General features: G+C 38.5%; 1 protein-coding gene across 1 annotated transcript; it reads left to right on the top strand.

Annotated features, from left to right (window-relative positions):
- The first annotated feature begins 432 nt into the window (after positions 1 to 432).
- lhx5 (LIM homeobox 5) lies at positions 433 to 11549 on the top strand. Its single transcript, XM_056242216.1, is given in 7 exon segments — positions 433 to 1202; positions 3330 to 3358; positions 3361 to 3422; positions 3424 to 3553; positions 6120 to 6397; positions 9359 to 9524; positions 10607 to 11549. Coding segments are annotated over 7 exon segments (1197 nt in total). The 5' UTR covers positions 433 to 1029; the 3' UTR covers positions 10966 to 11549.
- The last annotated feature ends 510 nt before the right edge of the window (positions 11550 to 12059 follow it).

Raw genomic sequence — 12059 nt, 5'->3', positions numbered from 1 at the left:
AGAACGGGATCCCCCACCGCGCGCACAGATCACTCCTTCAGAATTAAGACGCAGTGATGGCTATTTGGATTTTCTACACTTATCTTTCTTTACGCATCATGCAAAAGACGTGAAAACTTAGGCTAAATAGTGTCTATAAATGTCTACATATTTATAGACGTTTTTAACCATTTTTTATTACCTTCTGGTTAGCCACAGGCACTCTCAAATCCTGCATTAATTACACACGAGAAAAATAGAGCAATGGAGTCATTATAAAAATAGTAAAAAATAATCTCAAAAGTCTATAAAGAAATCGAAGAGCGTCTTTTTCTAGTCCGAATGCGCGGTCCAGAATGAGGCCAAAACGCAAAGCTTCTTACTAAATACACGTGCACTTCTTTTCCGATTTTAGTGATCCAGTCCTAGTTGGAAATTCGGTAGAAAAAGAAAAAAGCAAGCACGTCGATGAAATAATTAGTACCTTTACTACCATCAGCCTTTATAGACGTTTTACCAAACCCAAGGTAGACCTTCGGAAGCAATCTGAGAGTGCCAATATTTAAACCCGTTGCCATGGCAACTTGTCTGTGATTGGTCACCGCGGCATAAGTGCAAGAAAAAACGTCATCAGATCTGAATACGGATGCGAGAAGCTCCCGCGAACTGGAACAGAGTGATGTAAAAAAGTGTCGGTGAGGTGAGTGGACACAAGCAGGTGGATCAAGAGCCCACAAACAAACAGAAAAACAAGAGGAAAACTTGGGAGAAGCCTTTTTGTTAACAAACTCTCTTCAACGAATTTTTTTTTTTTTTTTTTTTTTTGATTCAGTGGATTTCTGGATGCCGACAGGTATAATGCATAACATTCACGTCCGGAGTGTTTACCTCTAGGCGTCGTGGAGAATCATTCTCAAGACGGAACATTTGCTCTGCTGTTGCCTCCCTCTCCAAGAAGCCAAGACGTTGCTCCGCACCGATTCGTGTGGCCCCAATTCGAGGCGCGGTGCCCGTTTGGGAAGATCGGCTCTCGGTCCCCTCCAGGGCGGAATGATGGTGCACTGCGCGGGCTGCGAGAGGCCCATTCTGGATCGGTTCCTCTTAAACGTTCTCGACCGTGCATGGCACGCGAAGTGTGTCCAGTGCTGCGAGTGTAACTGCAACCTGACCGAAAAATGTTTCTCAAGGGACGGAAAGCTCTATTGCAAAATTGACTTTTTCAGGTAAGATCTGCAGCTGCTTGTATTTGGGCTGCCTCACCTCGTCAAACTTCTGGACTAATCCTCATTTGAAGAATGTGTCATGTAGGATTTACCTACCCTTGTTTTGCTCTTATGTGGATGAGTCTCCATTTGTGGATTAACCTGCCTAAAATCTGTAATGTACTGTTAAACCTTTGATCTTCCGTCGTTCATTAATAGCTTTTGATTGATTACTCATTCATTGCTTATTGTATTCACACGCTTTCGGTGTGAGAATTCCTCTTGAAAACCTTTGTGCACATGATTGTGGGGAGAAAAAAAGAAAACCTGTTCGGGAAATAACTGTTTATTGTAGCCTACTCTAAAACACGTCATTATTTTAAGCATTGTTATTATTGTTGATGGACCATTCATTTGAATACTCATATAAAACAAAAGTTTTTTTGTTTTGTTTACATTTATCCAGAACGAAAATTCGAAATAGCCTATATTTAAAAATAAATACATAGATTCAGTCATTTAAATTCAAATACCCTCCAAATTGTAGTAAAAGTAGCCAAGATCATTTAAATATTTTGTTAATAAGTAACTTCTAGCCTAATTAATATTAACGTATTAAGTTAATATATCATTAACCTCTTTGAAATAATATAAACAGCAGTCAAGTTAAATCACCGAACACGAATTAGGTTTAAATCGTGTAATAAAATGATGCACTATATTCCTAAAAGATTAAAGCCCCCAAACAACATCCAAAACACCTGTGTTGCGTATACCTGTATTTATATTGTTGTATTCTCAGAACAGGCCGCTTGTTTATTTTTATTAGTCATTAATATCGCTAAATGAGTTCTGTCATGTTTTCTTCTAGTTTACATTTCCCTGAGCTATTTAACGTCATCCAGTGTTTAAGCTTTCATATGTGCCATTGTTATCCCAAACGGCCTTGACCATCACGTTCTATGGGGCCCATCGAGCTCGGCGATTGAATGTGGAGCCATTAGTGGGGCGAAACAGTAATCACCCGTAATGCGTCCATTTGTTGTGTAAGTAGTGTTATGGCCTTTCACTGGGAGAGATGCATTTGAAAAGGGCGAGAGCGACTCGATACCATAACAAATGGAAGAAGATTTAGTGCATTAGTGTTAAAATAAACCCGAGGGGAGAAACAGAAGGGAGTAGTGCGCTTGACGTGCCTCAACCACGACCGGCCTGTATACCTGGTCTTTCCCGTCTCGTTGTCATTGAAATATAAATTGAACAAACTGCACGGTCTCTAGGCTATATTATTTCTGCCTATTTTTCCATGAAACCAGTGTGCGCAGATTAACAAATCAGCAATTGTAGCCTACATATACAATTGGTGGATTATCTCTCGTTAGGCTGAATGAATAAATAAAAGAAAATCAGGATGTAAATTCGAAGATGAGTAAATAAACACTCTGTTGTCCCTTTTTCATGCTAAGGAAATAATATTAGGTGAGCTGACTTGTGCTTTTGTGTTTTAACACCTAAAATGTGGTTTTGTTGTTTTGCCTAATCCCACAATATCACTTCATTTAGAGCATGTCGACTATATCTTGAGCATACTGCCAAATTCCTTTAGAAATATTCAGAGTTGATGGCATGGTTTATTAAAGTGCTAAATAGAAAATATAGATAATTATATCCATTTATCAGTGACTTGAAATTACTGTTGAAGTATACAGAATGGTAATATTTTATAAAAATGAATAAAATTATGTTCAAATTACTACGCCATAGCTGACACAATGAGTGAAATTGTGCGTTATCCGTATTGCAGTATTTTTAATTACATATGACAGAATTCACAATTTACTCACACATAACACATAGGCCCCACGCACAATATAGACAATAGTACACATAAAAATGCACATACTACACATTATACATGATGTAAAATTACACTTAAACAGTTACTTAATCGTCAAATAAGTTGCAGTCAGGTCATTAAATAGTTCCCGGGGGTGTATCTGTAAAATAAACAATAATTGACTCATTATACTGGAATGCAATATCATCAATGTCCATTACATAACCTTGTGTGATGGTCATAAGGTTAAACATGCCATAACTCTTTTCTTATAAAATGTTGTTTTTCCCCTTCTGTATGTCCCCTTACAGGCGTTTTGGTACGAAATGTGCGGGCTGCTCGCAGGCATTTCGCCCAGCGACCTCGTGCGAAGAGCGCGCAGCAAGGTGTTCCATCTGAACTGTTTTCACGTGCATGGTGTGCAACAAACAGCTGTCCACGGGCGAGGAGCTCTACGTCATCGACGAAAACAAATTTGTGTGTAAAGAGGACTACCTGAGCGCGAGCGCTATCAAAGAAGTTAATTTAAACTCAGGTGAGAGAGACGAATAGAGCTGTACAAGTGAAAGACATTTAGTGTGTGAGTGTGAGTGAGAGAGAGAGAGAGAGAGAGAGAGAGAGAGAGAGAGAGAGGAGAGAGAGAGAGAGAGAGAGAGAGAGAGAGAGAGAGAGAGAGAGAGAGAGAGAGAGAGAGAGAGAGAGAGAGAGAGAGAGAGAGAGAGAGAGAGAGAGAGAGATTGACTCAGTTGTATGAATTATGGGTCAATGACGTGACGCTCTTTTTTTATCCGGATCTATTGAGTTATTCAATATTACATTAAAATGGCAATTCTTATAAAATGATGATTGATATTAACGGTTTCATTTTCAATTCATTAGATCTTTTTTGTTGGGCTTAAAGTAAAATGCCTTGGTGGTGTAAGAGAAAATTATCTGGAAGAAAAGTTTGGTTTAAGTAGTTTGTAATTGTTCTACCCAGACAGCAACATAGTGTCTGCCCAGATCCGGGCCACATCTGGTACTTGTGGGTTTAACTCGTACCGGATTTGGGCCAGGTCTGGGCCGACACTATGTTGCTGTCTGGGTAGTAGGCTATTATTATTATTCATTTATTTAAAAAAAAAAAAATGTGATGCAGTTTCTTTAAAAACATGATTCATATCAATGTCAATATGGCATAACCATCATGAAGGAAGCCATTTTGTTGTCATGTGATATGAAATCTATAAAACTGAGAGGACACCTTTAGACCCTAATAACTGTCAAGGTTATTACAAATAGCCTATGAATTTCAAGTTAAGCTTTTCAGTAAAAAGTTCAAAATTAACCTGGAAAAAATCCAAAATGAAAATATCGAAAAATATCGAATACGTGTTCAAGAAAATTATAGAAATATTTACTTGATGGTTAAACCACATTACATTATTAATTAAATCAAATATTTTTGTTCAAAATTGTATATAGACTTTTTATAAACCAACACACTATTATAAAAGATTACATTTGTAAGAACTTCGCACATGCTTTAAACTCGATTTTAAGATTTCATAAGGCGAAGCTGTTCAGGGAAGCTCATTCGTTTGCGATTAAATGAAGCAATACAAATGTTCTTTTTTATTAACATTTTCATTTGTGTTTGTTTGTCATCTAGTAGGCTATAGAATGTTCTAACGTGGTCTCTGTATCATTCTATTGTTTCAAAGATGTAAATGCACATTAACAGAGCCCGTGTGCTGAATTCAAATGTAAAATCCATTGAAAGAAAACGAGCAGCCCAATTCAGAGGTGTGTGAGTTGACTATTTACGCGCGTCCCCGTGACTGTGATGCTCACGAGTGTTCAGAATCACGGACAGGCTGTTTGTTTCCCAACACACAGATGACATTATTATCGCCTCCACTTGTGGGTCAGTGCTAGTCCAATTAATTTAACAGCGACTGAGTCCTTCGTCCAGTCGATTTAAAAGGGACGTACAACACGCAGATTCATTAATGCAGAAAATGGTCTTTTGAAGGTTGCGTGCTGTTTTTACACCAATCCTTATTTTGAACGACTTGATGCATAGGCCTACTTGTAAGACAAAAATATATCCACCCAAGGCCACTACAAGGATAAATCGTACCGGTAATTAGATTGCGAATAGGCCTATAGTGTTACATTTTTGCAAAATTATTATTTTCTTTTTGGAATAACTTGTTTTAGAATTTTTAAAATAAAAGGTAAATAAAAGTAAATCGAACCAGGCTAGTTAAAATGATTTCATGATGGGCTAGTCCATGTCCGTGAATATGATTGTCAATCCATTTTTTCATTGCAAGCTGAGGACTCTTTTGGTTTGGTGTTGTCCACCTATGGAGAAGTGTCCATAACTCATTCTCCTCAGTCCATGCGCGTTCTTGTCAGATAAACGTCTGTAGTCGTATATCCCCGCTCCTCAGACAATGACAAGCTGTTATCAAGCACAGCAGCCTGTCCCAAGAGACAACCAGACTTAATTTCTCCGATATTTTGCAGAAGTGATCTCTGCTTGTTTTCTCCTTTGTTTCATGTGTGTGTGTGTGTGTGTGTGTGTATATATATATATATATATATATATATATAAAAAAAAAAAAAATTATAGGCCTATATATATATTATGGTCTTGCTTGAAGCCCTCATTCAGTTTTAACGTAACATTTAATCAAACATTTATTTAGTAATAATATTAGGCCTAATTATAGACTAACAACTTTATACATAGTCAAATTAAGACCATTTTGTGTAATCTTTGTGTCCAGAAATAGTACAACCCCGCATGTCATGGTCAGCCATGATATTTGTAGTTTTTGTTTTGTTTTTGTAGTTGAAATGTGTCAAATTGATGTTAGCCTATATATCAAATATCAGATTATGCAATTATATTGGGCAATTAAACATCTATTAATATTAGACTAGCCTACATTAATGGCTGAACGGTGCAACATTGTACTTTTTTATATTATTACTTACAACTGTTATCTCAAGAGGATGGTGATAGTAGCCTATAGGCTATTATAGTGATCATTGGGGGGGAAAATTGCAATGAGTCTAATATGTCCCTCATTGGTCTTTACATGCTTAAGTGTCATCGTGTACGGACCGGAGTTTATCGCCTGATCTTCCGGATCCGATCCAGGACGACACGAAGGAGACGGACAATTCCACATCCTCAGATAAGGACACTAACAACAACGAGAACGAGGAGCAGAACTCGTGCACGAAGCGACGGGGCCCGCGCACCACCATCAAGGCCAAACAGCTCGAGACTCTGAAAGCCGCGTTCGTGGCCACGCCGAAGCCCACGCGACACATCCGCGAGCAGCTCGCGCAGGAGACAGGCCTCAACATGCGAGTCATACAGGTGAGAATACACTTGCATTTGTTTTATTATTTATTTAGGCCGTTCCACGATATGTACCGTATCCATTCTGAAAAGTACATTTTAAACATTATATCACAAGCATTTATGTCTCACTTCGAGCTAAATGAAAATAATAATAGCCTATGTGGTGGGATGTGGCAGTTCTCAATCAGAGAACCACTGGGATATGACTATGATTAAAAAGAAGAACAGAAAAAAAAGTAACAGTTTATTTATTACTGACCTAGAGCCATGCCACTACATGGACATTTATACAAAGAAATTTGAATGCTGATATTTCTATAACGTTTTCAATATTTCAATATTTTTTCAAAATTTCAAGTGCAGGATGATGATTGAATGTCTGAGTTTATTTGATAGAATTGTATACCTGTTAATAGTATAACAGGTTATGTATAAGTTAATATTTAATTAACATACTACTAAGATATTATGCTTCTATATGCAAATACTTTGTCATATTTGCAGTCTAGAATCCCGGTATACATAAAATGACAAAAATCCAAATACAGGCTAGAATTTTCACAGTTGTAAAGCAGTTAAAGTCGTCAATGGATTTATACCAGGTAGTATAGGCACAGATCAAAAAACGCAAGATGACATCAGCTACATGATAGGCTTGTCGGTTCATGCTTAGAAAATATGACTGTGAAAGACAAGCTGTTCAAACAGCAATTACTGTCAACTGTTCTTACTAAATTTAAGAACTTTTTTCAAATAAATTTCTCAAGCTATTTATGAGGTGAAATTTAATTGGAGAGGTGTTGTTGTCAAACACAAACACAGCCATGCTTTAAAGTCCAGGTGAAGATCAACACCATTATCAAGCAAAGGTGTATTTTTATATGGACCCGGCAATGTGCTCTTATCCTTATTGTTAATAAATCCATGTTTTGCATTTTCTTTACATTTATAATCAGCACGTAATCCTTTCCACAAAGCTCCTAAATTGTAATTGACATCTAAATATGTTTCAGGACTAAACACTAAAAAATTACGGAAAACTCTTGCTCTCACTAACCAGTTATAGGGAAGGGAACTTGATTCTTGATGCCTAAAGTTATCCACTCAAGCACACAGCTCATCTTCATGTGTCGCTGTCATCATCAAGAAATCACAACCCTCTCTGAATCCCAGCAAGGCTCAGGGCTTTGTTTCTGAGCCAAAATGGAGACGGCCTTTGCCACACGTCCCTGTTCATTTGTTATGTGTTAAATGTGGATTGCGCTCTGCGCAGGGAGCCCTCCGGAGCCATGCCGGTTCAGCAGCGTGTGTGTGTAATCCCTAAGCAACGCTCACTCAGGAGGAGGCAAAACATTTCCATAAAAATGTACCAAACAGTTAGCCGATTGTTCTCCATAAGCAGGTGTTGCCTTAGCTGTGCATGGAGAGGAATGCTTAAGTGGTTTTAGGTAGAGAACATGTTTTTGTCTCTGTAACACACTCTCAATATAGTCTCTCTCTCTTTTTCTCTTTCGTACATGGCAGGATTGTGCCTCCAGAGCAGACTAACTGTTGTTAGCATATATTATGCAGTGGCAATGCAGATTCAGACACGAATGTGTTACATTGAACCATCATGCATAACAATGTCACCTTATGTCAGACATTTTCATATCATTCTCTACTCTTTGTTCCTGCGCAAGCAGTTTATATGACAACAGTGTGAAAAACGGCCCTTGTGGTGTTTGTTGAAGCATATGGTTGTGATTATTTTGACTAAAAGGTTATGTTTGAGTTTCACCGGCACAGTGGTACATCAGATTGCCTTGGTCTTGCTAAAAGATTGAAACAATGTTGGACAGTGATGAGTCTGATATTGCATCTGTCACACACTTTTATATCAGGTCTATTTGTAATGAGCTGGCGGCGCCGTGATCAAACGATACTTGTCAGCACCGCAGTGTCTCAGAAATTATGTGCGTGCACAACGATGAGGGACTTGTGAAATCATCACAGCATATTAATTGCCACAGGAATATAAATCTCAGGAATCTATTGCATTGCAGTTCAGTAGCATTTTAGGTCTGACAAGACGTAGTTAACAGGTTGGGCCGGATCAATTATTATGTGTTGGTTCTGTCATTATTAGGTTGAGCTGTAGGATAAACATGAAAACTAGAGAATATTTGTCCGTGTGTGCAATATAGTCAGTTCTGCCAATATATTTAGAACAGTGTTTAGTTTCAATGGAAAATAACCTGGTGTAGTGAGGCTCAAATTTCTCCATCCATCCTCTTGGTATTCAGTTAATTTGGTCACATTATGTTTTTATAGAATGACATTTCAAAGCTTGTATAACACTGTGACAATATTTCGGATTAACATTGACCAGTAATGAATGCTGTGTTAATTTCCCTCATTAAGTATTTCTAATACCATTAAACCAACAGGAGTGTTGATAGTACATAATTAAGACTAGGCTGTTTTCTTTTAGTCTCTGTATGTACCATCTTATATAATAAGCAATATAGCAATCTTATTTTCCTCCTGCTATGGCTAAAAAAAATGCAACTGTTAATGGTATAGTTCACCCAAAACTGAAAAATCTGTATGACATTCTTTCTGCAGATGACAAAAGATGATATTCTAAAAAATTGTCTTTACAATGCAAGTCAAATAGTTTTTTGGACCCCATTGACTTTCATTGTATGGACAAATCTGTTCTTCAGAATATCTTCCTTTATGTCCCACAGAAGAAAGAATGTCCCTTTAACCAACATAAGACATGTCAGGATTAAAGAAAAATCTAGCTTAGGTGTTGTGCACGGTATAATTACTCGTACCCGTAAACAATCAAGTAACCTGGACAAGTGTGGAATTTTTTTCCCCATTTTCTAAATGGAAAATCATAGGAATGTGCAATGTATAAATATGCAAGGAAGATCACGTACCTCTGTGAGGTAATCACACATTTATAATTGTGGTTTTGCCTCGAAGGTGTGGTTTCAAAATCGGCGGTCTAAAGAACGTAGGATGAAGCAGCTCAGCGCGCTCGGTGCTCGACGGCACGCTTTCTTCAGGGGACCTCGCAGAATGAGGCCACTTGGAGGAAGACTAGAGGACCCTGAAATAATGGGCCCTGGAGGATACAGTTACTACGGAGGTACATAAAGAATCTTCTGTCAAAACACATTTACACACAAACATGTTCTGTTCCTCACACACATTCTCTGTAACTTCAGGGTTTTGCTCTTACTTTGAAAGCACAAAGACTCTTACATGCAGTTTCTCTACCGGTGCTAAGATGCTTCAGTATCACCCATCATTCCTCGGAGCTTTAACGCAGAATCCAAAAGCCATGTTTATGTTGTCTCTTAAACATCAGAGCAAAATATCAAAAAATGAGAACTATAACACAGGATTGCACTGGTGTTCTTTGGAGAATTGTGCAGTGGGTCCCAGTCACGTAGGAATACAGAGAAATCTGATTGAAAGGATCCTCCATGCGTGTTACCTGTTGCGTGACTTTCCAGCTTGGTCTTTTTGATCGGATTTGCACATCCACACTCACACACCTGGTATCTGTCATACTAACAGGTATTTGGCAAAGATGCAAGCTGTGTTTTCGTTTCTGTAATGGGTAAACAAACCAATACAATCAGAATAAGGTCACCAACCATTCTAGAATTAATTGGGAAAATTGCACATTTCAAATCCCTCAAAAAAAGCAGAGCAAAAGCTTTCCGAACATGGGAACAGATAGATGCACTGATCTCTGGAGGTCTGGCATTGATGATTCGACGATCTATCACTCAGTGAACAAGTGGCGTTTCTTTATGATAAAATGTCTTTTGATGATTGATTAGCACATTAAAGTATCACAACTGCAGGAAAAAAATAATGGAATTGGGGAGGAATGTTAATGACTTTGTGTAGCACTAATTATATAGGCCAATCGCAATGATATGACGGAGCGAGAGGATGGATATGTGAGGAAAAATAAAGAAACATGCCTCCTATGATTTCCGTGTTTATTTACATGCTCGTAATGAGTCTTTTGGTCATAGCCAAACTATTCTGATACATCCTCTCAGAAAATGTGAAAAACAGATGAAATTGGGCATCAAATAAAAAAATTACTTCTTGTGAATTAATGAAATGTCAAGTCATACTCAACTCAAAATCTTTTTCTTTTCTTTTTTATATATCAGAAGCAGTAACTGAATGGACTCTTTTTCTCCACAGAATACCAAGCTGATTACTACGGCCCAGTGGTCAACTACGATTTCTTCCCTCACGGACCCCCTTCCTCACAAGCTCAGTCTCCAGCCGAGTCCCCTTACCTCCTAGGCTCGGGTTCAGGACCCCTTGAGGGCGGCCCGGTCTCTGCGCACCACCCCTCAGACGACCAAAGGTTCACGGACATGATCTCTCACGCAGACACCCCCAGTCCCGAGCCAGGCATGACCGGACCTCTTCATCCCAATCCACAGGGGGAGGGTGGCTTTGCAGGGAGTCCACCCTTCCCCCTGGCCAACAACACCAGTTACAATGGCCCCATGTCCCATCCTGGTCAAGAGATGGGGGAGAACACTGTTTGGTAGAACAGAGAGGTGGTCTGAGATAAGACTCTGAACTATGGACACAGAGCGGATTCCACTCAAACCGGTCTACCCAGAATGATCACCTTAGTGCTATAGGTTCCCGAGGGAGGGCTTATTGGCTGGTCATCGACCAGAGCAAACCAATATTTGGACCATAAACCTGAGAGGCGGAAAGACATCAAGCACAAATGAGCACCCTCTCGCAGTTTAGTTTCTACTGTCAAAGGATGTGTATTGTCAGTGGTCATCTTGACCAATCACATTGGTTTGATTCCGTTGTTATGGTTTCCTGAGTTCTATTTTATGATAATAGCTCAGATGTTCGTCCAAGGGGTTTTCTACTGCTTTAACTCACTGATTAGCAAACGTTGTCGAACCGCATTTGATGGTCAGAAGTGAGCTAGTACTTAAAGGTAAATTCATTTTCATCCTTCATTGGCTTTAGTTTCTTACTTTTCAGAGATTCTGAGGCTCAATTTATTGAAATGTTTTCTTTTCTGTCTTAAAACTGGTCCATTTGTAACATATTTGGTTCACTCATTAACCGATGAATTGGTTCATTAAACATTTTGATGAACACTCAGTATACCTGTGTTCTGATGAATCTATGGCCGTCAAAACACGCTTTGCACTAATCACATTTCCGATTTTGATACGTAATTGGACTTCAGGTTCACTGAATTAAATATTACAACACATGCTATTTTCTAGTTGATACAAAACTATTACAGAACCCTAGGGTCATAATTTCCACTTGAACTTCAATAACCAACAAGTTGATGTTAAGTCACTATAAATCTATGTTAAAGTCTAAACAGTTAAAATGCCCCTCATACAGCAAAGACGGGGTTAACTAAACATTAGATTGATAATGAAATGTAAATGATTTAGGGTTTGAAACAGCTTGCAAGCTCTTGAAGCTGGACATGCACTTTTGGTTGTTTCAGTAAGTAGTTTTTCAGTAATAGTCTTTGTGACATTTCAATTCAAATTTTGAAATTAACTGACGTTCTATGACATCACCATTAGTTTTTGTGACATCACACAACAGGAAGTCACCCTGACAAAAGAGGACAAAATCAGTAACAACTATG

This window comes from Rhinichthys klamathensis, unplaced genomic scaffold, assembly GCF_029890125.1.
Source record: "Rhinichthys klamathensis goyatoka isolate OS25496 unplaced genomic scaffold, OSU_Roscu_1.1 h1tg000709l_1, whole genome shotgun sequence".
NCBI lineage: Eukaryota > Metazoa > Chordata > Actinopteri > Cypriniformes > Leuciscidae > Rhinichthys > Rhinichthys klamathensis.
The sequence above is the reverse complement of the archived record's forward strand: the minus strand, read 5'-3'. Positions and strand labels throughout refer to the sequence as shown.